Raw genomic sequence first — 26,760 nt, 5'->3', positions numbered from 1 at the left:
CCACAGACAGCACCTGCACAGGTTCCACAAGGATTTAATGTCTTCGGGATGGCTAATACAGTTAGTACTTCTAATCCAGGGCAGCATCTTGGATTTCACCTAGGCAACAAAGGAGTATCTAACTTGTCTCAACAGACACCAAGATTCAACCCCATTATGGTAACTTTAGCCCCAAATATTCAGCCTGGTCGCAATACCCCTACGTCTTTGCACATACATGGTGTACCTCCTCCTGTACTTAACAGTCCACAGGGAAATTCTATCTATATTAGGCCTTACATCACAGCTCCTAGTGGTACCGCTCGACAGACACAGCAGCAGCCAGGCTGGGCATCTCAGTTTAATCCCATGCACCCTCAGCAAGTCTACCAGCCTTCGCAGCCAAGTCCCTGGACTACTCTTCCTACATCCAGTACTACGCCACATACCTCATCGCAACACTCAACACAGCCAAATCAGCAAGGCCACCAGACTTCTCATGTCTATATGCCTATCAGTTCTCCTACTACTCCACAAGCACCTATGATTCATTCATCTGGTAGCTCACAATCCTCTGCTCATAGCCAATACAACATTCAGAATATATCCACAGGACCTCGCAAAAACCAAATTGAAATCAAACTTGAACCACCACAAAGAAACAATTCTTCTAAGTTGCGTTCAACTGGCCCTCGCACCTCCACTACTCCCTCTTCCCTCAACAGCCAGACATTAAGTAGAAGTCAACCCACTGTTTACATATCGGCCAGTCCTCCAAGTACTGACGAAGCGATCACACGCGGTCAGCCTAAGGTGTACATTTCAGCAAATGCCACAACAGGAGATGATCAAGTTGTGCGGAACCAGCCCACGCTTTTCATATCGACAAATCCTGGGGTATCTACCACTTCTAGGAATATGTCTGGTCAAGTAAGCATGGGTCCTGCATTTATTCATCACCATCCACCCAAGAGTCGAGCAGTGGGCAACAGCACCACTGCAACCTCTCCTCGAGTGGTGGTTACGCAGCCTAATACAAAATATACTTTTAAAATTACAGTTTCTCCAAATAAGCCCCCTGCAGTTTCCCCAGGGGTAGTGTCCCCAACCTTTGAACCTACAAACCTTCTAAACCTTCCTGATCACTATGTTGAACCAGAGGGTATCCAGCATCTTACTGACCCTGTTTTAGCACATGTGGATAGGATCAGTGATGCACGGAAATTGAGTATGGGATCTGATGATGCTGCCTACACGCAAGGTAATACTCTTAATATAAATAGTAGAGATTTCAACCAGCTTGTCAATTCAGTATGTAGATTACAGAACAGGAAACATTTGATAACCTTTGTGATGTTAATACAGTATCTTCAACTTTAGCATTCATGAACATTTCCTAAATAAATAAAAAAGCTTTATAAGCAAATCATAGATTTCTTTTTATGGTGAAGACACGTAACTGAATACTTGGAGATAAAACTTCTGTTTCTCTTAAGTAGATATGTTATCTGTTTAATGAAGTGGAGTCATAGCATCTTCATTTTTATGTTGTTCTGAAAGAAACATCTAAGCTTGTTCAATTTGTCCTGACGATTTAAAGCTACAAGTCTACTGGCAGATTTTTGAATCAGTTGAGATATTGTTTCTGCTGGATAATGTTCCCTTTTTTTCTCTTTGCGAGTGTTGTTTAAGAAGCAAGAAAAGCAGACTTAAAAAACAATTAGTGGGACAAAGTGTTGGCCTCCATGTTTCCTAATGTGTGTCTGACAATAAAATTCTGTTATGTTATAAAATGTGAGAAGGAACACAAGATGAAAGAAAGCTATTTTAAATGATCAGTGGTAATGTGAGGGTAAAACTTAAAATATGTGATATGGCAACCCAACCTGTTAATCTTTTTCTTCTGTTTTCATGTTTTAGCATGCTTTTATTGCCAACTTGATGGTCCATTAACACTCCTGTGGACTTCTTGTATAAAGATGTTGAATGAGCCTTCGGATATTTAAGTAGTATCCAGGACAGCTTGTCAAAATAATTTCTCTTTGACCTCATTGGTCCTTCTTGGACTTGGCAAGCAATTCAACGTTAAAAAACTGGCTTGTTCCACAACCACTCTAAATGTTCTTTAGATTAATTTAGACATTTTGTCTTGTGTAAGTAATTACATAATTATATCTCGGGTGGGAGAGTAATCCATCCTAACTCAATTGTCTAAAGGTTAGATGTCAAAACAAAAAAAACAATCTTCCTAGACTGTTTTATAATCAAGGAAGAGTTCAAGAACTTCAGAAAAGGATTCATCTGTAGATAAGCAAAACAAATTGCTCTCCAGAAGTGGTATTCCCTTTCCTTATCCTGAAGGGAGACTTGTGTGGCTGTTTTAGTCCTAGAAGACTTTGGACACCCAGAAATTAAGTAATTGAAATCTTGTCCTTAGGCTCTAATTACTCTTCTAGATCATAAAGTTGCTTCCCAAGTATTCTGCATTTTGGGTTCTTGTTGGGGAACGGTATCCCTTTCTCCTGTTCTGCTTTTCGGATGGGACTGACTTCTACCAGGTCTAGCTCTTCATCTGTTGTATCCCTGGTAGCGATGAATACTGTAACCTGATGTTCCTGCACAATCTTTACAGGCTGTGGGTATCAGCATCCAGTTTATCAAGCTGAGGCAAGCTTGCAATGCCTACTTCTGCTATACAGCCTAGAGTTCAAAAGTGTTGACTGGCTCATACCTAACGTGCAGCCCAGTTGTTCCTGAAGCCAAGACATAGGTGCAGTTTTTAGATTAAGTGTAGATTCATGATGTGGGTCGGCACAGCTTTAGGGACACACCATCCTTCTGTGTCTTTCAATAGTTCATATAAAGTACACTTATGCTTCTGAATTTGTTTACATTCAGAAGTGTTTGGGATTTCTGGCATGTGTTGTTCTGTTTCTGCTGCAACAAGTGTGGTATTTTTTTAAACTTTTATTATTACTTAATCTTTGGAAAGTTGAGAAGTGTGTGTTGTACGTACTTGTATGGTCTTTATATCTGGAAGTTCTAATTATTGCCTTTAAACTTGAATCTTTTACTTAGAGATGACGGGTTTTTTTCTGTTACATACTAAAAGGGATTTGAGTTACTTGATGCTTTCTGTTGTGAGGCCGTAGTCTAAGCTGCTTATAGTTTAGCCAGACTGTGCAAAAAACTGTCCGTGCTAGGTGCTTGTCTCATTTTAATTTTAGCCAGAAGAGATGAGTAGTTTCTCTGGCCATGATTGGAGAAAAATGTATTTTCATCAGCTTTTCTATTTCTGCCCAGAATGCTCCTTATCTTGGCTTGGGGTAGAAGGAATGTAAAAGGTGGAGTTGATTTGGTGTCAAAGGAGATTTCCTTTACTTTGTTCCAGTGAAATACATTCGTATACATAGTCCAACCCTGGAAAATAGAAGGTATTTTGGACCTATCTGCAAGTGCTGCTGCCTGCCATCTCAGAAGCTTTATTTCAGTTGTGGTGTATGTAGGCATTCCAGTCTCTTTCTGGGATTAGACTTCCGGTTTTCCTCTCAAGTAAGTCGCAGTGGGTAATAGAAGGCTGACAGTGCTAGGTTGAATCTCCACCTCTGACTTCGGGATGCTGAGAAACTCACTCACCAGACTTTTCAGAAGTGGTTGTTAACTGTTTTTTCTTGTTTTCTTGGATTCCAGTTTGAGATACTGTGGGCTTGCTTGTGGAAATGTTGAGAGCGCTCAACCACTGCTGAAGTCAGTAAGAATAATGCTGTGAGAAAAGTAATGCTAGGTGCATGCCCAAAAGTACAACCGAAGGAGGATGCATTTTTATGCTGACCTATTTAGTGTCAGTTCCCTGTGTGTGTACAGGAGTAACAATTCCCATTACTTAGCAGAGATTTCAAGTTAAATATAATTAGTTTTATTAATAAGAAGTAATTATCTGAGATTTCAGTATATAATTAACTTCATACTAAAGTGTCTTATGGATGAAAAACAGTGAAATCCTGTTAGAAACTGAAAATTCTGTACTCAGAAATATTTTTGTGATGTACACTCACTATGTGTGGAGTCATGTGTTAAATAGGCTAAAAAATTATTTAGTAGTTGCTTATTCTGTGTTTTCTGTGCTTTCCATCTGTATAATGGGCAGACATCCTATTAAGAAAATACATCGTTGTGCAATAAAATCTTTAGGTTGATGTTTTCATAATAGGGAGCTCAAGTCCCACAGTTGAGTGCTACTTGGCTTTTGACTGACTGACTTTCATATTATTTTCTTTACCTTGGGGAGGGAATGGTATGCATAGTTAGAGCTAATCATTGGTACCAACTATAGGTTTGTATGTGGATGTACATTTACTTAGTAATTCTTGCTACCATGTTTTTAATGTAAATATGTTAAGTGATAAACTAGTTTAGTAACTTGACATTTTGCACTGTTTCTTGGAGCTTTTTAAATTTTTCAAAAAGAAAAAAAAAGCTGCAGGAAGCATTTCTTAAAATCCTAACCAGTCCTTGCAGATCTTAACCAAAAAAAAAAAAAAAAGGCAAACCTTGAATGAGTTACAGCTGTACTCCATGCTCCAAGGGGCCTTAAGACCATTACATCATGTGATTTTAGAAAAAAATACAGCCTTATATTTGGCTGTGTATATCAGGGCCTCACTCTTGAGTGATGCTCTTTTTAAAGAAATTAAATTAAAAGAATATTGGAAAGGGAGAAAAAAAAAATCAACATGAACTGCTGAAGTTGCATATTAAATGCATATTTAAATGACTGAATTTTGTGCAGCTTCAAATACAGATTTTGAGAATGTGCACAGGCGTAAATGTGTCCTTAGAATTTCACGAACTTACTGCCACAGAGTAATTACATTGCCAGAATTCCCTTTTCCTCCATATTTGGCAAACTAAGAAATTTCAGAAATTCATAGGTCTGTAGAATAGGGTGAAATCATTGTGTTCCTAGATTAGCATTATTCTTAGAAACGCTTACAATAACAAAAGACACTCTCAGGCAATGATTGTTTAAAATTCAGATTCACAGAGGCCTTGGGAAAACAATTACGTGTACATGTTCAAACTTAGAAGTATGTTCAGTACCTGTTTGAGTAGGTCTCTAGGAAAGGAAAGGTGAACTTCTGTCCTCCAGACTTTCATGCTCCCTGTAATTACAGTGATTTACAGCCTTTTTGTGGAAAATGTGGATTTTGAATGTCAAAGGCAACAGTGGCATCTGGCAGAGCATTTGAGTGTACTCTTCTTGCCAATCTGCTAACGGGAACATGCAGAAGTTGAAAAAATTGAATATGCTTAGTGCCCTGTTTGTACATAATGAAAAAGTTGAACATGAAATCTATTGTTTGTGTTACAATAATGATGAGTCAAGGAGGTAGTCTTTGTACTTCTTTTGCTAGGATGATTATTGTAAACAGCTTTTTTTTAAGGATGTTTAAATAAACAAGTGAGGCTTTCTGGCTTGTACTCCAGGTGCCTCTAGTCTATGTAGCCTAAGTTTGGATGTGCCTGTGCTGCCTCCATAGGTGGAATCCCCTTCCTGCAAGAAGCACAGGATTATCAAAAAGGCCATTAAATGCCTCTTCCTGGACAGTGTAAACTAGATCTCGTAGCTGAATTGGGTTAGATTTGGGGATGCACTGCATTACTGCATTTTTTTCTTAACGTTTTCAGTTGCTCTGATCAACACTAGAGGGAGCTAGATGCTTAAATTGCTCTTTTCCATTATTAAATGCTGCAGTGGGATTTGGGGAGACTTTGTGTTCCCCACCCCATTTTTTCCTACAGCTACAAACTGGTATTTAAGTAAAATTACCAAATGCTCTGTGAAAGCCACCACTCGTGAAAGCCACCACCAATGTCTTGCCAGTCCTTTATCCAAGTTATTTTTAATAATAGAAGTTTAGCATAGCAATATGAAGTGATTCTTCTTCTTTCATCATAATGGTAATTTTGTAATGAACGTGTTTAAAATCTATTGTGATCTGAATTTGTAAAATGGTAAAGTAGTCACAACACTGCTAGGAGAATAAATTGGATCATGTCTGGAAAGTGATGTGAAAATGAAGAACATGTAATACTGCTGTGGGCATCCATCAGTGCCTTCTGCTCCCTGTGCAGCTCCATAGTGACAGCTCAATTTCTAAACTACAGATTAGGACAATATTGAAATGAGAAGTTGTGGGGTTTTTTTCCATTTACAAGAGTAGCTTAAAAAAAAAAAAAAAAGGCGGGGAGGAGTTCTCCAGAGATGCAGTCTTGCGTATAGTCTTACTCTTAAGGCCATGCCATGCATCCTGGAGATACTCTGGTAGCACTCTTCCTTGTTTACCATGTCTAGTGTACTGGCTGCTCACCAGCAGCCTGTATGCATAGTTTGACAGGTCTGAAGAGTTCCGAGTTTGGTCAGTAGACAACAACTGTGTTGCTGCAGGTCAGGTACCAATAACCTGGGCTTCAAGGAGTTGCCTCAGCAGTAATACCAAGGCAATGAAAACAGAAGAAGAAAAAGGGTTTGTGTTCTCCCTGCAAGAGTAGAGGCAAAGTAGTCTTTGATTTCCTTTCTTTATAGTTGCAGATACATTCGTAACTCCTGGCATTCATAAATGGGAAGAAAATCCTTCAGCTGTTTCTAAAAGGCTTTTCAAGAGGGGAGGCTGTCTTTTGAGACTGCTTACATGATGATTCCAAGTCTTCAACAAAAATCTTTATCTTGGGATTTCAGTTACTATGTTTTTATATTGCGTATGAGCACAGCTGCAACTTTAACTCTAGTCTGACTAGTGGCTACCCCAAATAAAGGTGCCTATTTATGCAAGTATCTCTAAATTGAACAAAAACAAGCAGAAACTCAAGTAGCTTTGTCATTTCAAATCTTTTGAACACATGTGACTCAAAAGCCTAGGCTGAACTTCAATAAATCCTTGCAGTTCTGTAACACTGTACAAAAATAGTTTGGCATGCTTCCTCCTTTTGAAGAACCTCTGGAAGACAAAATATACTGTGTGAATGAATGAACAGGCAGGAATTGCAGCAGAGGGCAGTTCTGCTTGCCGAAGATGTGGAAAGTGTGCTATTTTTTTCTTCTGCTCCTACTCAAGAAATCTAACCAACCGAATCTGAGTGCTTCTAATTTTTTGGTACCTGAAGAAATCATGGTGAATTAAACATCTTATTCCAGACAGAGTTTTGTTTAAACACTTCGTGAGGCAAATTCATTCTTTTAAAAATACCTTGTTATTGCTACTTTTTATATATATATATATGTGTGTGTGTGTATATATATATATAAAACATAATTTCCACAGTGCTGTAAAGGTATCCATAGTCTGTGAAAACTGATTGTGGTTTATATGAAGTAGTAATTTAATGGATGAGTGAATGGCTGTGTGGAAGTCGAAATGATTGTTGGGTTTATTTAATGAAATATTTTTTTATTTTTATAGAAAGTGATTATTGCTTGGACCAGTGTTACCTGCTCATGTGGTGATATTTAATAGTATACCTACCTTTAATGAAATAAACTCCTTAAATCATATGAATTTGATTGTGTGTTCTGCTACTGATATTCTTCATATTTTTAAAAAAATGTGGTTTAAATGCTAACTTCATTGTTTCTAAATTAGGTCTCCTCGTGCCATTTTCTTTACAAATGGTATGCAGTATTGAAATTAGAAGCTGAGCTAATAGTCCTGCACCATAGTTTAGGGATAAAATGGCATGCAATCCAGCCTGTGATAAATCTAACTGATGTTTGCCAGTGGTATTGCTTGTAGTACTTTCTGGTTTGGTTCAATTTGGTGTATCCTGCTATGACAAGAACACTGGATTATGTTCCAGTCCAACTAGCAACAAAAATAAAAATCTTGATGCTTATCTAGCATATATAGTGGTCCATATTGCAGCCATCTCTCTGAAATCTTCTTGATCCTACCTGTTTTACAATGGTTGGGCTGAACACGATGCAAGGAAACATTTGTTGTTGGTTTCTGGTAGTCATTCTTGTGTATTGGTTGGGTTCTTGAAAAGAATTACAGCTAAATTTTGCATGGTCATCATATGTTGTATGACTTTCTCATTGTATTCGTTGTTGTCTGTAATTGATTTGTGCTGTTTTGAAAAGTACAACAGTTTCTGTCCTGTGGCAGAGACTTTCTTGTAAGGAGAATGGAAAAGCAATCTGTAGCAATATTTTTTGTGTGTGTGTTTTCCCAAACGAGTAGTAACTTTCATCTTTATCTGATGTTGCCATGTGAAGGATAATAAAGAAGATAAAATGAGACTTTATGTATTGCAGCTTTACTGGTACACCAGAAGGCCAGGATGGAGCGACTTCAACGAGAACTTGAGATTCAAAAGAAAAAGTTGGATAAACTAAAATCTGAGGTCAATGAAATGGAGAATAATCTAACACGAAGGCGCCTGAAAAGATCGAATTCTGTTTCCCAAATTCCATCAGTAAGTTGAAATGTCTGTAGGCTATAAACCTAGAACACAGCTGTGGTCTGTCACAACAAATTAAAGGAACGCTTGCTCATATATTGACAGTATATTAGTGACAGGCAGTATAGCTAGAATTAAACTGGTAAACAGTGTAGTTTAGAGTAAAGACTAAATATGCATTATTTAACCACAACCTTTCAGTCCACTAATTGCTTTGTAAAGTGTTGCTTTTAAAGGCAGTCACAAAAGGTTTGACCTGGTAGTCCTTCCAGATGTTCTTAAAGGCATGATTATGTAATGTTTCAGACTACAACTTAATATTCATATTGCTTTCCACACAAGGTATTTTTTTTGGTTTTCATGTATATACCAGTCTCAAAGAACCTGATTAATGCAGTAGTTTTCAGTGCCAGAAGATCAGCCATTGATCTGGTGGACCATTGGCTGTGTCCTGACCACAATCCAAGCTGTTCCATCAGCTGTGAAGTCTGAAGAGAGAGAAGAATTCAGTGGGTCTGAAAGCTTTTTGTAAGATTGTGCTTGGATTGAAGAAAAGGTCATTATAAGGGAAAATTCTTTTGTCTTCACTTCTGAAATAGCTAAGTGCTGTCTACCTATGTGTGAATGATAACTGATAATAAAATGGGAAAACAGGCAAAAAACGTCTAACAGGCAAGTTTATTTTTTCAGCTGGAAGAAATGCAACAGCTAAGGAGTTGTAACAGACAGCTGCAGATAGACATAGATTGCCTAACCAAAGAGATTGATCTTTTTCAAGCAAGAGGTACAGTATGTCTTAGTACATCAGCAACTGTAAATGTTGATTTTTTTTTTTTTCCTTCTTCTTTCATTGTCTGCATGTATCAAAAGCATCTGTGTTATAAATGATGGGTATACACACTATTTGCAGAATCATCACATTAGTTTGAGTGAAACCATGGAAGTAATTGTCTTCTAAGCCTGTTGTTTTTGTTGGCTTTATGATTTTCCTAATCCCATGGTCATTCCTATGTCATACTTGGCTCAGAAGATAAACTTGTGATGCCATTTATTTAAGAAATGCTGAGGGGGAAATCTGATTATTTGAATATCAAAGAAGAGGGAGAAGTAGTTTTCTAAATGATACAGCCATAAGTATGCATCCATCTCCCTCTCTTGTCTTCCACTTCTTCTGTCTTGTATTCAGCCTCCCAAGTTAGCAAATACAAAGTACAGTTGTAAGTTCCAGCGTGCTGTCCTCCTTCCACTTTCCTTGTCTGCAGGGACACAGCCTTTGGTCATGAGAGTGAAATTATGAGACAGCTGAGCCAATTCAAAAGCTGCCAACAAGAGGTCCCTCTCTCTTCCTCCTTCTCTCTCTTGCCACTTACTGTGCTCTGGCTCTCTACTAGCTTTTTAGACCCTTTGCAGAGCTGATTCTGCTCGCTAGCCAAGCAAAAAATGTTGCATTGCTGGATAACTTGCTATAGCTGATGTGAGGGGGAGGCATGCGAAGGGAAAACTGAGATAGTGAGACGGAAGGGACTAATGCTTTCCACTTCCAGCAGCAGCGAACTGTTAGTTCAGTGATGGGCCACAGAAGTTCTCCTTCAATGTACCTGCAGCTAGGGAGAAAGTAGACAGGTGTACTGAATGTAATGCTGCACTAAAAACTTGACCTTAAATAGTATATTGAAATTGTGTGTGATTTTTATATCTGTTACGGTAAATTGCAGTTAGGAGTTCCTCTAAGTATTATATCTAAACATATAAAATACTGCACAGTAGATAGCATGTCTCTCTCAGTTACCGTTACAATTTAGAATAAGTTTCAGGTAAAACTTACTAATAAAATGCTGTTAAATATTTGAGTGGCAGAAAAAAATGTATTTAAGGAATTTGGTCTGCTGGATTTTGTTTCTGACTTTGTATTGCATATTTTGGGCAATAAGTGTCTTCAAGTGTATTGTTGACATCACTAATATCTCACTCGGGTCTGTATTGACTCCTTGCTATAAAAGGTGATAAGTAAATAATAGTACTGTTTCAGAATTACTTCCTAAAAATCCTGATATGCTTTCCTACCCAAGTTTATTTTTAACACTGCTGCACTTTCTTGTCTCTTTTTATTTTTAGGACCACATTTTAATCCCAGTGCTATTCATAATTTTTACGATAATATTGGATTTCTTGGTCCGGTGCCACCAAAACCCAAAGGTACTGTACTAGTAAAATTTGGATTTAATACTAATATCTGGTTTGCATCTAGTATCGAGATCTATTCTATGCATCTAGTTTAAATGTTGATTATGAAATAGATTGCTTCAAAAGCATACAAACCTTGCGTTTTATTTGTATTGGCAGTAAATATGCTTCTGTTCCTCCCCATACATACAGGGAAGAGAAGCATATTAAATTGGGTATATTTAAAGGTGAATGATATGTTGGGAGGTAGTTTAAGTAAATGGGAGCATCCGTCTTACTTTAAAAAAATGAGTGGGAGACACATTGCTTAGGGATGAGTGAAACTCACTTAGATGACTTCGTTACTGTCCTTGATGAAGAGGGGATTTATTTACATGTTACAGTAACTCAGTGTGGTTGCCCTGACTGGACTTCCTGGCTACTGTAGAGTTTATATTAGCAATTTACATAAAAGTCTCTTCTGACTTGTTAAATATAGTTTTAGATAGTTGAAGAATGCTGTCCAATAGGGCAGTCAAGATCACTGAATTTATCAATCAGTCTTGAGCATTCTGCTTGTCAGTAACTTTTGCACACTGCTTTTTGGGTTTTTTTTTCCCCTAGTGGAATTTCAAACAAAACAGTAATTACCTTTTGTATATTACATAAAGCAGAGAATGAAATTAACATGTTTGGAACAGCATCATACTATGACCTTATAGGCAGACCACCAAATGAAATAGGTGATCCACTCATGTTTCTGTGCAGTCTTCATGTCCAGGAAGTTCTCCACATAATATATGTGTGTGAGAGATTGGTCCTTGTAGTGTGCAGTAACTGTTGTTACAGAATCTCATCTTGGGGATTTCTGGCCATTCTGTATTTCAAAACAGTCTAGATAAATTAAATTGTTGTTCCTTCAGACTGTTTGTAACTCCTACAAACTGATACTGTTCTTCATGCTTTATAAGGGTTTTTTATCCTTCATTATCCAAACTAGGTAGTTTCACTAACAGCAAAGTTATATCCGTGTGCAATCCTATTGTACACATTTACAGCTGAATCATGAAGAATTTCTCAGAGGTTCTGTCAATTACGTAGTTCCCTTTACAGTAAACAAAAACTAACCTATCAAAGAAGAAAACTAAAATTAATTTTCTGTGACTAGTTGTTACCATTTACATTGACTCACAAATTTATGTTTAACAATTTGATACAACCTATCTTGAAAATGCAAAGTGAACCCTGACTGGCTTATAAACCTCTGAAGTCCCTCTTATCCTTTCTTTTTCTTACTTTCTAAGAAAGAAAGAAAGAATCACTACTGTATCTTAGCCCTTCCTCAACATAAAATAAAATGAACTGAAAATTAAAGTTTTTCAGTTTAACTATGATACAGGCTGTGACTTTCCAGAATTACTGCTGTTCACAAAAGAATGAAAAATAATTTTTTGCAGTTGTGATCAGTAGCGTTGTACTTCCTGAAGCTGTCGCTGTCATTTAGCAGCATTCACAATTGGCTAGTTGCTAATGAGATGTTCTCCAGATGAAATAATTGGTTAAAAGACTTGGCTGCAGTTGCCTAAACCAGGAACCCTTAAATTGAGGCATCACTCTTCTTTTTTCATCTTTTTCATGTCTTTTCTCTTTTCGTATTTTCTCGTTTAAAATAGTTGAAGGTTGTTGTCTAACACATAGTGCAAAAGATGCACTTGTATGCTTGGGAGGACTACTCTTTAGCGTTGCAGAGCCAGGCATTGATTTTTCTTTAGTGTATCTGACTGCTTATCTGGTTTGAGGAAGAACTGTGGATATTCATTCTAGGGTCAACACATTAAATGTGTGAAAAGGTTGCAGAGCACTTATTTCTTGCCGTAATGAATTTTAGACTGCTCCATAGAGCTCAGACTTCTAAATGTTGTGCATGTTTCCTGTGCTGAATAATTTCTAAATTCTGTCTCCTTTTCATGCAACAGCTTTGAACTGAGACGAAAAGGGAAGAAAGCAGAGTGAAGGGATGGGAAACTTGCTTTTTATAGTTTCACCTTGTGCCATTTGGCTGACTTACAATCAAGCTGTAGTCAAGGGGGTGGTAAAAAGCTGCCTCTGTCACTTGTAATAACTGTGCTGTTCTCAGAGGAACAAGATAGTTCTCAGTTACTGAAAAAAAAAAAAATCATCTCAAAATTCTTTCCATGCTGTTCTTGGTTAGTAACTGCTTATCTTATCTCTTTCATGTCACAGATCAGAGGTCCATTGTGAAAACACCAAAGACTGTTCCAGACACAGATGAAGATGAGGGAGCTCAGTGGAGTTGTACTGCCTGTACTTTTTTAAATCACCCGGCCTTAAATCGCTGTGAACAGTGTGAAATGCCCAGGCATTTCTGAGCCAACAGGCCTGGTACCTTTTGTAAAACCATAGCAATCGTACAAGGAACTATCCAGTCATTGAGGGGCAAAAAAAGCATTTATGCGTAGGATTTTGTAAAATTGAAGGTGTGACGAGATGGTATTTTGCTAATGTTAAATGTCAGTCCACAGAGCTAGTAATGCCTCGGTGTTGTGTCACAGGCAGTTGAAATTGATCGGCTGAAAGGTCATCTGCTGAAAGACTCAGTTGCCAGCTGCCTAAACCATGTACAGTATTACCAGTGTCCCAGTAAACACACACCATGTTCAGTGCTTGGGTGTTGCCCATCCTCTGCTCTGCCCCAATGTCACTACTGAATTTTGACAGGGGAAAGGAAGAGAGTGCTAGCGTTTTTGTTTTCGGAGCTTTCAGTGAAACACTACATGCACAGAGGAGATCTAAAAGGAACAAGGTTTAACTGTTTAAACTGTTTGCTGCCACATAGTGCCTTCGATAAAGGGAAGAACTTCACAAATCAGTGGTACTCCTTGCCTTGTCTTCCCTGAAAACATCTCTGTGAAGCCAGAAATCAGTACAATCACATCTAAAGATGAAAAGGAAAAACTGCATGCGTTGTCTGTACAATACACACAGTGAAATACCCCAAAGCTTTTCCTACTGTACATAGCTCTAGAGCCTGCTTTAAGTGATTTCTTTTCTTCACCTTTATTATTTTCTTGTACTTCTGTATGTATAGTGTAATAGTCTTTTTGTTAACTTTCTTTTTTTTCCCTTTGTGATTAAGCACGATCATGTCCCTTTTTTTAAGCTTTTATCTGAGAGAAGCAATGCCTTAAAATAAGAGCATTAATAAGAAACTATGCACAAAATAGCTTTCCTCTGCTCGTTCTGTACATTGCTCTTGTAAATGCTGATGATCTGTGAAGACCTGCAGATGCAGCGTGGTAAAAATGCAGGAAAAGTTGGAAGAGTTATGCATATAGTTCACTCTGTACACTGAGTTTTACGGTGGGTGACACAAGGTAGCATTTTGTCTGGCGTGAGGAAACTTTATACTAAGAAACTTTCAACCCACCAACAGATCAGCGTCCGATTTAAGCTTGCTTCATCTGCTGGGTATCTTGCAGACTCCTGAAGAGAGATTCGTTGGGGAAGTACATACAGTGCCAAAATCAACAGCAGCAGCATCGTACAGCTTTGTTCAAGGACTTTAAATGCTTTCCTGTTTTGGCAGCCAGTTTCTAAACCTGACTTTGTGGTGAAGTCTCATATTTATAGAAAACAAGGATAGCAATATTTAGGACAACTGAAATAAAGGCTGGAAAAGAGAAATCAAACAGACTTGAACACTGAAGCAACCTCAAGCATCTCTTTATTTTGATGATCTATTTTTTTAAGGAAAATATTCACATGATCGGGGATGTACGTAACCGAGATCAAGAAAACGGAATTCCAGTACAGTATGCATGAAAGATGGCACGCAAAGAATTATGTAGCAGCACTTAGCGTGAGGCTGGAGGGAGTGCTAATAATGTAGCAGGAGACAAAGTAGACTGTCACCCACTGTAAACATTTGCCAGTGGACACTTTTATTAGGAGTTTTACAAGTGATCTATGTGAATGCACAGAGGCCTTTGTTTTGAAGGCTTTGCATATTTTTTATGTGGGAGGAAAATGCCAATCCCAGGTAATTAGGCAGTAGACCCAAAGCACTTGCATTCAATGCATTTTGTTTATAAAATGAGGCCTTGTTTTTCAGCTTCATCTGCAGTTCTATGTGAAGATTGACAAATCAGTTTTTACCTGTTTATTAATAAAACCTAATTTGGATATCTTGAGTTGATGGTTTTGTGATTTAGCTGGGTAAACTGCCTTTGTAACAGATAAGTTATTTATAAAAATTAAAAAAAAAATTATATTCTAATGTTTGGTTTTGTGATTTGTTTGCCTTTTCCACGCTGTGGAGCAACAGGGTGCTCAACGGAACAATAAGCACTGACAGTATTAAAAGTAGGCTGATTTCTTACGACCAACCGGAGATTTTATTTAACCTTTGTTTTGTTGAATCTTGTGTCTTTCCTCCCATGCTTTATTCTGTTTAATTCTAATTCAGTAAGGAGTGTATTCCATAAAGTTGCACTGACAAGATTGTGTCCTGATGAAAGAACCATTCACTTATTCATAAAGTAATAAGCTAGACAGAGGCCCTTTTTACTTCAATCTTTAAGGGTTTATGATTTTAAAAATACTTTTATAATTCAAAACGGGCAACCACTTTGAGGTAATAGATTATATACTTTTGTGTACTGTTCATATAAGCACAGTTTAACGTCAAACTGTATTTTGGTGCTATGTACATTATAGTATATAATATAATAATAGTATAGTATAGTGCTGTGAGATGTGGAGTTTTCCTGGATATGTCTTTCCCACTTGGACCTTGTCTAGATGGACATTTGATATGTGGAGTTGGGCTTTCCTGAGACACAGTGATGCCATGTAAAAGCCCTTCAGGAGGCATCTATAAACAGATGGGCTACAGATCCAGCAAAAAACATTCCTTAACACAGATTGATCAACTGGAGTGCCTTAATCTGCTGTATGAAAAATAATATTTGGAGTGAGGAGACTAGCTGTATTTAAAAAGCAAACAACAAACTCCAGTCAGCTGTGGGGTAGAGAAGGTATGTTTGGAGAAAGAGGTAAAATGGAATTCTGCTTATCCTATCAAATGCATGATTTATCTTTTCTCTGCGTTTATTTGAGTGTTTATTTCCTGAAGGGAAAAAAATGAATATTTACATCCTAGCCTCAGCTAGCTATGCAGAGCCACATTGGTACGAGAGTGTATCAGGCATTATTTCCAATAACTGATCCTGGAATAGTGGGAGAAGAAAAATGACATCTCCAGTGTCATCTGTTCCACAGACTTTTACCTTTACCTTCAGGGGGTTTACGTTCACTTTGTATTTCAGGTCACGTGTATCATTAGCTCTTCCTTCAAGTTGATACCAGTATACTGGCATATCACTATTGTAGGTTTTTAAGGGTTAAAATTTTGAAGGATGAAATAGAACTAGATTTCACTGCTGATTTTTTTTTTTTTTTTTTTTTTCCTCATAGAAGATAAATACAAAAAACCCAAAACATTTGCAGTAAGGTTAAACTTTGGGAACATCAGTAGTTTATCTTGGATGCTGGTTTATGACTATATTTTTGTACTCTTTCTCAGGGATCTCTATAATTATTTTAAAAAAAATATTTCCCTCTAGCAGGAAAGGAGAATTACATTTCTTGGCTTTTAGAGATGCTCCTGTTTATTTTTCATGAATATGTGAAATATTCATCCCTTGGTCAAGCTTCAGAATTGGGATAACTTTAGAAATGCAGGCAGTGAAACTGGGACAGAGCTGGTAGCCAGAACCAGGCTGCTGTGTGATGCCAGCTCTGTGGAACTGACTTCAGTTCACTCTCTAGATAAATTACAAAAACATTTGTCTTCCACAGTCTCCAATGAGTAGACCTGTTCTGTTGCCCAGGATTATGGTTACATGTGGCACCCCTGAAATGAAGATTAATTGTGAGATTTGCTATCTGCAGTCTCAACCTAATGATAGATTGATTTTTAAAACTGTATGGTTGGTATTGGTGACTATGTGTACTTGTTTCATTTGTGTGCACTTAATCAATTCTATGATCTTGAAATTTCTACCTTCAGCGTATTTTGTAGATGCCCAGGGAGAATACATGTTTCATTTTAAGAAAAGTATCCTTGTCAGTACTGTATTTCTTCAATCAGATTCTTCTATCTTGAATGTACATTGGAGCCTGGATGCAAATTAAAGGAATACTTGAGTAAGGATGTTGAACAAGCATTTAAAAAAAAAAAAAGCCAAGTATTGAATTTACCCTTTTCAATACTACTACTTCTTTGGTATTCTAAAATGTGAGTATTGATATAAAACAGTGTCAGAAGCTTTTCAGTGCGGTTAATTAACAGCTTCTGCAGGGCAGCTTGTGAATCCATGGCAACTCTTACTATAATATTTAATTCTGACTTTAAATAGCAAGGAAATGCTTTGATTTATTTTATTTATTGTATTTATTTCTTATTGTTATACCTTGTAATTTGAACAGAAAATATAAATTAGCTTTTAACTTTTGATTCCTTTTGTTGGTACAGAGTTGAATAATTACGATGCATTTCTTTTTCAAGCCTGACTGCTTGAATAGCTCTTTTATTGCTAGCTTTGAGGAACAGTTTTTGATTTTATGTCATACAAAATGCCTTGAGGCTCATGTTTTGTATAAACTACTTAAAGATTACTGGAGAGTGAGAGAACAGGAAGATTTAGTATGAAATGTTTGAGGGCTTCAGGCTCCATGATGAGCTTAAGTGCTATAGGAACATGTGGAAACAATGATGAATGTTGAGAATGATGCAATCAGACTAAATTTTGATCTTTTTTCTTTTTGATATAGTTATCAATTTATTTTATTTGGTTTTTGAGCAGTTCTGTTTCAGTGATACACTTGTTTCTACGCTAGAGCTTCTCAAATAGTGTCACCTTAAGAGGCAGCGCTGATAGACCTTACTGAACTGCTTGCTTCAGTCAGACTAGACATACTAATTTCCAGCAGTGTAGGTGGGTATAACTATGTTTTCATCCAATATGCAGATATTTTTAATATTTAACCAAAATGTAACAATCTCCGGCCAGTGCAATACTGCTGCAGGCATGAGGTTAGCTGACTTTTTCCCAGTGTCCCATTCTCTTAATTGATCTAAGTTGCAGATAGACTGCATGTCATTTGCAAGTTTATTTAAAATAATAAAACACTTGTCACGTTGCATGTGAGTGCAGATTTTGAAGGAGAAAAGTAGTATAGCAATTTGGGTACTACTCAAATGAGCAATTTGAGATGCTTGTATACACCTAATTTCATTTTTATGGGTATGCATTGTGTTACAGCTTTAAATTCTGTGACTGTATGCTATTTTTCCACACAGTTACAGGACCACAGTGCCAATACCAAATCAACTATATCAAAACTGTAACGAATGGAGGAAATGTATATTAAGCATTTTTAATGTGGTTTTGTCTTAGTAGATTTCAGCAGACCACATCTAGCCTATGACTGATAAGCTTTACCTAAATTCAAGTTCCCATTGCAAGTGATTGAGATCCAGGGCTAAGAACTGCGGTGATGGAGACATGGGAATGCTCTCTCCTTTGTGCTTCATACACAGAAGCAAGTGGTGGTGGTTTTCTTGCAACCCACGATAGCGTGCAAACTAAAATGTGGCAAACAAGCTGAAAAAAGACTGTAATTGTTAGGGTTGGGAACTTGAAACATAGCATCCATAGCGTGCTCGGCCACGAAGTTCCATCATGTGCGTGGTCTGTAGTGCCTTAGAAGTTTGTTGGTACAAGTAAATGCATTTATCACATTGGGTAGCCAGTCATCAAGGGGGATTCCTTGTTTTTGTGGTGGTTGATCAAGTTGATTGATGTGTTATGTTCCTGGGCACGATGACCAACTGTGTTTCTATCCCATGATTTCTTTGCAGACCTGTACAACACGGTGATAAGTAAGGTCAGCAGAAGAACAGTAAGGTTAGGGAACAGCAGCATCAAGAGTATTCAACTTATATCCATGTCAACGGGAAAGGATGGCCGACTTGTCAGGCTTGCTTCAGAGGCAGCAGGAGATGCAGTCTGTGTAGAAGGTACCCAAAAACAGCTCAACACACAGCTCATTTCCTGTTCCACAACAGAAATGTGGGCGCCTGCAGGTAAATGGGTTATTTTAAAGCCTCTACAGTTTCAGACGTTGGACGCTTATTCCTTAAAATAGACACTCTGTAGCTTCAAAAGGAAGGCCAGTGCATCAGTAATTCTGAATTAGCTTTTTACCATCGTACTACAACAATAAACTCCTAACTGTTTTTTCTCTAAGGTAGTAAATCTAGAAGTGAGTTCAAAACAAGTTGGTGAATATTGATGGCTCTTCTCGTGTGATGGGAAATGTGTGTTTCAGACGAGAAGATGAATGTTTGTTTGGAATGAAAACTTGATTATGAAAATTATCAGTCCAAAAACTTCAAATAAAGAATTAGTGTTACAGTGGCTTTATAGTCATGTTGGTCCAAGAATACAAGCAAAGCAATGTTTGTATGTATGGAATGTCTCTTTATCAGCTGATATTTGGAGAAAAAAAAAAAAGTTACTTCATTTAGAAACACTACTTTACTTGTGGTAGCAACTCTGTACTTCATAGTTAGCTGTGAATTGTAAGATGAGTAGTCCTGCTTTGATTTTTATTTATTATTTTTAATATTTGGCATTTCATGTGTTGTATCCTGGGTAGAACATAATTGGATGGATGGTCTTATTTTTTTACAAAAATATTTTCTCAGTTTTTCTCTTTTTGCTTGTTTTTGGTTTGTATCAGTCAAATTTCCAGAATGACTTCCTTAGCTTCTTACAGCATTGTAGTGGAGGCTCATTGTCCCCCAGTCTGGGGAGCTGCTGTTTCTAAGAAAGATGCAGAAGGTACTTGGGTGCGTTGCGCCCGTTCCCGTTCCCTTACTTTGGTGCTGGAGCCACTGCTGTGGACAGCAGTGAAAAAGTGTGAAGTGCCTCTCAAAAGTCATTTGGCCAAAACTAAGTTTGTCTAAAAGGACCTGTTAGAGAGGACAGAGAAGGCAAATTGGGAAAGCTGTAAGAAGCACTTTCTTGTGCAGCAATTGAAGCAGCAGCACTGCGTTCTGCTGGAAGATTTATGACACCACTTTAGGGTTTGTACAGTTCCTCTCATGTATAACCTGTAAAGACATCCTAAAGAGAATAGATGTTTTCTTAGTCTTTGTGTTGTAATAGCGTTTTTGCTGCCAGCGGGGGCAGAATGGGGCAGGGAAGTAGTCAAAGGATCACAGAAGATATTAAATAAAAGTTGCAAAGATACCAGAGGTGCCAACACCACCGCAGTGACCATTTGTCTCAGTGATTATTACTGTGTCACTGGCTCACTCTCAAAAAGATGCTTTGCTCTGGCGACATGGCAGCTCCGCTCCCAGCACCGTGCAGAAGGTGAACCCAAGATTTTGCTGTTCCCTGTGCCTTCATTCATCTCTGTCCCTGTCTCTGCCTCTCTGTCTTTTCAGCTTTCCTTTTTCCCCTCCCTAATTGCAGACCTGAGCAACCACTCAAGCCGTATTTCCTACATTTTGTTGCAGCTATCCAGTAGCTAAGAGTGAAAATTCAGATTAAAATTGGGATGTGTCTTTTGTTTTCTTTCATGAGCCTTGTCCTTCCCTCTGTGTTTTGGAGCCAGAAATCAAATTTAAATATGACCTGAGGAAAGAAAATACTGTCAGGTATCTCTGTCAGAAGACACCATTATGAAGAGATTGTCCTGAGGTGCCTTTTCTGTCTGGAAAAAAAAAAAATCACTTTTTGGTAGCCGAAGTCTACAGATTAAAATTACTGTCATAGAGAGGATGCTGCGTGCTGTCATTGGGCATCCAGCTTGAAGTCGGAATGTGGCTTGATGCTGTGTCACAGACATGTTTGGTGGTTTGGATACAGTTGCCCAGATCCTTGTCTAGCTGTTCCACAGCAGCAGTATAACCTTTCTCATTTTTGCAGTGTTTCTTCTGTAATTCCTCCAGGATTGTGAAAGCATTTGGAGGTTTGTACCTCTTCTCATTTCTTCTATCCATGTTCCTGAATGTTAAGGTTTTCCAGAAGTGGTACTGTGTACTAGAGGTTCATACTATGCCAGTGCAACTAAGCTGCTGCTGTACTTAAGTTAAAAAAAAAAAAAAAAAAAAAAATTAAAAAAAAAAAGTAATTGAAAAGGCAGGGTAACTCTTGGCTTTAGAAACCCTTCCTAATCCCTGGCACAGCTGTGCATGAGTATGTGTTAGTGTTCTTGAGTGAAGGACATGATAAAATCTTTCCCTCTCTAATAATGGTTAGTAATGTGGGGGTTTTTTTCTGCTGAGCTTGAGACTTTTAAATAAAATTGCTCAGGCTTTTTGAACCCCTAAGGAAACCAAGTGGTGTGCTGTCTGGCCAGTGTTCTGCCCCTGTGAGCTTTGCTTCTGGCCCTGGGGCTCAGGACTACATGAAACAGAAGAGCCAGCTCGCAGGGGCTGAGGCAATATTTCCCTTTGTTAATGGACCCTACAGCTGCCAGCCCCACAACCCTGGCCACCAAGCTCCACCCTCCAAACTTATCAGTAGTTTTGCTCTTAAAAGCAGACTTCACCGTTTTTCAAGGCAACTGTGATATGTTCCAGATCTCAGGACAACTGTCAGGCATAGCTGTGCCATGGGATGCTGTGCTCAGAAAATTCCTTCCCACTTGAAGAGCCCGGCCATGTTCAAAGCCGATATAACATAAGTAACACGCAAAGGTTATGTAGTTTTGTTGAAAGGTATATCATCCATTTCTTCATCTATTGCTTTGTGTTGCTTTTCATTTTCTTTCACTTATTTGATACGCTCCTGTTTCTTCATCCTATTCTTTTCCTGGACCAATACCTGTATCCTGATTATCAGGGTTAAACCTGATTTTTGATTGTGTACAGTAGTTTAGTTCAAGACTTGAATCAGCATCTAGCTCTCACTCGAACATCAATCTGTCACCCCATGGCAACCGTGCTTTTCTCTTGTTTTTTAAAACACTTTTATTAGTTGTTACTGCCCTAGAAGGTGGTAGGCTGCTGTGTGGTGATCGCAACTCACTTAATATCTTTAGATTTCACACGTGAAATCCATCTCATGAGACTTTAGGACTAAATGCAACAGTAATGCTTCAGAGCAGAGATTGCACCACACAGACTCCCAGCTGGAAGTGTCCTCTTTACTAGTTTACAGGGTTGTACTCCGTGGGGCTCCTGTCCTCTGTGGAGCTGTGATGGAGCTGTGAAGCCTGGGTTCTGCCTACAGACTGGCACCTCCTCCCCAGGGGTGACAGGGAATGGCGAATTTCAGCATCGCCCACTGTTTGATCACAGCTGCCACTTTCTCACTAATGTGGAAGGGCTTCTGAGGCTGAAAGAAAGAGGTTATCAAGTGTTGGTTAAATTACTTTTTTTTCCTGAATTTTGCTTGTATGACTCTAGCCAGGTCTCAGAATGGTGACACAGCTCATTTCACAGCACAATTGGATTCTGCTGCTCCTGCCATATCCTGATTGTTTTTCTTTTCATTTTTGTAAGAGTGAAAGCATTTAACTCCAAACTTATAAAAGACCAACCAGTAAAACACACCAGTGAAGAAGCTGTGGATAGAGGTCTCAGGTAGGTGGCACAAACTGGATTGCTCAGAGGTGTGTTTTGTCCGTCGTTAGTCATCTGCTCGCAACTCCTGTGTGATCCTCTAAAGCAGCAGCCATCGCTCGTGTTTGAGCGAGCGTGCTTTCTGGGGTCTTCTCCACCCCGAAACCTTGCTGTATGGCATTTAGCTACAAAAACAGCTCCGTACCTGCCGTTTGTCAGATGCTTCTGGATGTTTTTTATTTGGTGGTTTGAGTGGGCGCCCACCAGCTGTCAGGACGCAGGCACAGTTAGTTCTCTCTGCGTGTCCTCAAGCAGTAAGGCGAGCCAGCATGCTCGCTGACCTTTTCCAGATGTGGGGTTTTTTTTTTATCAGCCTCCCAATATCTGGGTTGATGGAGTTTGCTTTTTCTCTGCCTTTTTAGCCCTTTCCAGTCTGGAGCAGGTAAGCCCGCTGCAGCGTTGTGAGGGGTTATACCATGGCATGGTTGCGGAGAGCTCCAAAACGGTGCGTTTTGTTATTCTCTCTTGACTTTCTCACTAGTGTGTGCGATGGTGCGGGGCTTGATGTAATGCACGTGAGCTGCTGAGTCAGCCCTGAGCTGGCAATGTTTTATTGGACTCTTAACCCCATACGGAGCTGTCTGGTCCCTGTGCAGGAAGGAGAGGAGATGGTGTTTTCCGCTTCACTCAGAATCAGGTGGAGGGCACTCGTGCTTTCAGCTGTGTGCAGCTTTCAGTGCAGATGACCCTGCGCTTCGGATGCCATGTATCAGAGCAGCGCTTCTAGGCAGGGCCACAGCAGCACCCCTGGGGGCACTCCTGTGAAACCCTGCATGCAGTCTGGGTTCTGGGTCCTTTCGGGTCCCAGCTCTGTATTCGGGTGATTGTAACCTGACTTTTGCAGGGGATATATACATCATAGCATCGTCTGTATCCTCTAGGAGATTCGCTCTGGAGGTTTCCCAATGAATTTATATAGCTTAGAATTTAATACCCTGAACAACTCAGTAGTTTTTCAACTTAACTGCTTAAGAAGCCAGTTATAATTGAGGCATATTTGTTTCCAATTCCTCTTGCAGTCTTTGCTTTCACCACGGCAATCTCTTGAGAGCAATTTTACTAAAAATATGTAAGTGTAAACATTACCTGTTAATTAGATATGTGCAAAAAGGGTGGGGGTGTCTTTTGTTTTTACAGATTCTTGTATAGACAATAAAGTCAGGAAAGCCTGTGCAACTCTTGTAATATTATTACTGTGATACAATTCTGCCTTGAGATGGGACAGAAACTGCATTTTCCAGAACATAATAAAGACTGCGTTTTGAGCTTTGCTGGGTACCATAGATGCGGTATTTAAAGCAGGCCTGCTGGGTACCATAGATGCGGTATTTAAATAAATACCGAATAAATGAAAGGGAGGATGGCACAGTGTTGGGAATCAGCTGCCAGCCCGTGGGCAAGTATAGGCTCCATCAAGAGGCTGGGGAAATCCGGTCTTCAAGCCAGCGTTGCCACTGCGCCAGGGATGCCATAGCAGTACCCGAGGGGGTTATTTGTGCCTCTGGCAAGGAGCTTAGAAAGGCTGCGGGCAGGGCGCAGATAGCTGTGAGCTCAGGCTGGCGTGTGTCGTGTAGCACATCCAGCCTCCACACGGCCAGCGGGGAGTTTCATTTGTGCTCTTATGGAGGTGCGAGTGCACAAGGTACCCGGCCTTGGGCAACTGTATGGCTGTGGTGACTCTGCTCCTCAAAAATGCAAGGAAGGCAGGCGTAAAAGGAAGGCAATAGGAAATTGGCATTTTGAATTGCTTTCAGGAAGCTTTCTTTTCTTCTTGCCTTCAATGCTGCCTTCCAGTTGCATGCCTGGAATACTTGGTGTTGCATCTGCCTAACTCTTGATTGACACATGTGCAAGAGAATAAACTTAATTAGTTAAAATCCCCTGTGTTCAGAGTGACCAGTAATGCCCAAAGTACACCTGGAAAGACTTCAGAGATAACATTTGTAAAGCAATGCTCTCTGGACTAGAAGAGAAAGTGGTTTTTTTCCAATTAATTTCTGTCTAAGGGTTGGCTGTGACACTTATCCAATTGGCGAACCTAGGTTCAGATTTCAGCTTTAAAATATAATTGGCAGCTCAGCAAATTCATAAAATTGATCCCCATTCACACTTGGTTTTGGCTTGCGTTAAGAATGTGCCAACCTGGAACTCTAAACTTAACCCCGAGTGACTTTCCCAGGGCTGCTGCCCTGAAAGGGAAGCCTGGCAGCAGCCCCTGGGCCCCAGCCAAGAGAAATCCCGAGCCACCCGTGTCAGGGCAGCTGCAGCTCGAGCCACAGGTGAGGGGAGAATAAAAGGAAGGAATAAAGGGTGGATTTTGTAAAATGTCCCCTTTCGGAAACTCGTTACTCAAGTGATTCCGCCTTTGGCTCTCGCCGCTCCAGGGTCTGATGCAGTGCTGCAACTTCTAAGACGGTCTGAGCTGCTGCACGCTGCTTAAATGTGAAACACATGCTCAAGTTAAGCTGCAGCGTGGATGCTTAACAACGCAGTGTGCTTCAGCTCCGTGTCCGGAGCAGCAGCAGCTGGCAGAAGCCCTTGGTGTGATCGAGCCTCAAGTATGTGAATTTTTTTTTCAGCCATTGGGAGCCCCTCTGGGCAGGAGGCCCAGGCAGAGCTGCCTTCGTGGCCAGCAGAGCTGAAACCCAGCCACAGAGCCGAAACTCGGCTGCAGAGCCCACCAAGGCCCCTCGGCCGGCAGCTGAGGGGACGCGACCCCCGCGGGTGGGATTTATGGGAGTAGATGGGGCTACCTTGGGAAAGTCGGCCCTTGGAGCAGGGAGTCCTGTTCATAGCGTGACCACATTGACACCTGGTGGTAGACTTGGCCATCGTGTTTTTCAAAAATATATTATTGGTGTATGTCTTACAGATGTCAATTGCTAGACATTTCCTAGAGCCATTCCACTTGGCTGTTTATGCTTTTTCTTTCAACAACTCTGCTTAAGCTCCCTTGGAGAAATACAAACATTAGAACATCAAAGGAGCACTGGCACAGGCTGCCCAGAGAGGTTGTGGAGTCTCCCACTCTGGAGATGTTCAAAACCTGCCTGGACGCTGTCCTGTGCAACCTGCTGTAGGTGACCCTGCTCTGGCAGGGGAGTTGGACTAGATGATCTCCAGAGGTCCCTTCCAACCCTGACTTTTCTGTGATTCTGTGAAAGAGCAAAGTGCAGAGGCTGACCCAAACCAGTGTCTCCCAAGTACCATCCCCAGTTGCATATCAGTATCATAAAAGATAAACAGAAATAACGACTGGAGAGTTTTGGGGGGCTTTTTTTTACTTTTCTACTCATCTCATGCCCCTTTTTTCCATAATATTGCTATTTTGACTTCAGCTTAAACTGGTACTCACTTGTTTTCCCTGTTCTGCAAGGCTTAAACATGATCTATGTAACTCAAGAAAGATGCTCTAAAGGTTTAAAGATCTTCCATCTGCTTCTTTAAGTGAAGCCAGGGCTCAAAATCCACCACATGTCATATATTACGTTATGAGCAACAGGATATTCAGATGCTGAAGTTCTTCTCTGAGAATGTTTCCCTGCTGGAAATAACATTTTTACAAGCTTCTGTATTCCCTTTGGTCTCTTCCTAACAGGACCTCCTGTGGGGAGAACTCCGTACTTCTCATTCCGATGATAGTTTTGAGTAACATTTATAATTGCCTGCCAATGGCTGTGTATTTTTTGGCAACAACAAATCCTAGTCAAGTTTGCTTCCCTGCTAAAAATTTCTTTAGCGCTGCTTTTGGAGCAGCAATTGGATGGACTGCAGCCTTTGCCAGGCTGTCGTGGCATTTATGCTTTTGGTTTCCCCGGAGCTGCACAATGTGGTTTTATTTACGAAGTGCATTTTGCCTTTTGCCATTTCAAGTGGTAAAAGCCATCACGTTCCCCTGTGCCTCTCCTGCTACCCCCCTTAGCAAGTGTCAGTTGCTCTTTAGTCCTGTTAGCCAGTTCTAGTTCTAGTAATAGAACATTATTGTGGTAGTAAAACTAGGTCTAATCTGGAAACCAAATCACCAGATGGTGATGGTGGCTTTGTCTTGTCTTCGTGTTCAGCATTGTAGTTCGTTCAGTTACTATAGTTGGTACCGCTTCTTATTTAGCGGTTTTCTCAGTTGTTTGGAGCCTCAGCAGATATTAAATTACAGATATTAAATTCAGCAAGCTGACGGTCACAGGAGAGCTGGACCCCGCTTTGCTCAGTGTCGCAAGCATGCAAGTGGATGGCAGCCACCCTTTTCAATCTTACTTTGCACAGCAGTACTTTCCCCAGGTCTGTCATACTGTATGTAACACACAATACTTGCTCCTACCACCTACATTTCTTTAATTTTGCTTAATACCTCTTTGATCTTCTATGAGAAAATTTATTTCTATTATTTGTCCAGTTTGACTGGGGTTTTTTATGCCATCCATGTTTTGCTGCCTGCT

The 26,760-nt window shown here is 39.7% G+C and overlaps 1 protein-coding gene across 1 annotated transcript in view; it reads left to right on the top strand.

Moving 5' to 3' along the window:
- The window catches only part of TAB2 (TGF-beta activated kinase 1/MAP3K7 binding protein 2), a 20,711-nt gene extending 5,815 nt beyond the window's left edge, over positions 1-14,896 (top strand). The window contains exons 2-6 of the mRNA XM_009883290.1: positions 1-1,240; positions 8,291-8,451; positions 9,127-9,220; positions 10,552-10,632; positions 12,844-14,896. The exon at positions 1-1,240 is cut by the window's left edge and continues 315 nt beyond it. Coding sequence (XP_009881592.1) covers positions 1-1,240; positions 8,291-8,451; positions 9,127-9,220; positions 10,552-10,632; positions 12,844-12,989 — 1,722 coding nt within the window. The 3' untranslated portion in view covers positions 12,990-14,896. The remainder of the gene's footprint in view (positions 1,241-8,290; positions 8,452-9,126; positions 9,221-10,551; positions 10,633-12,843) is intronic.
- Positions 14,897-26,760: the final 11,864 nt, after the last annotated feature.

This window comes from Charadrius vociferus, unplaced genomic scaffold, assembly GCF_000708025.1.
Source record: "Charadrius vociferus isolate BGI_N301 unplaced genomic scaffold, ASM70802v2 scaffold114, whole genome shotgun sequence".
In the NCBI taxonomy this organism is placed as follows: Eukaryota; Metazoa; Chordata; class Aves; order Charadriiformes; family Charadriidae; genus Charadrius; species Charadrius vociferus.
This window is presented reverse-complemented; position numbering and strand designations above follow the sequence as displayed.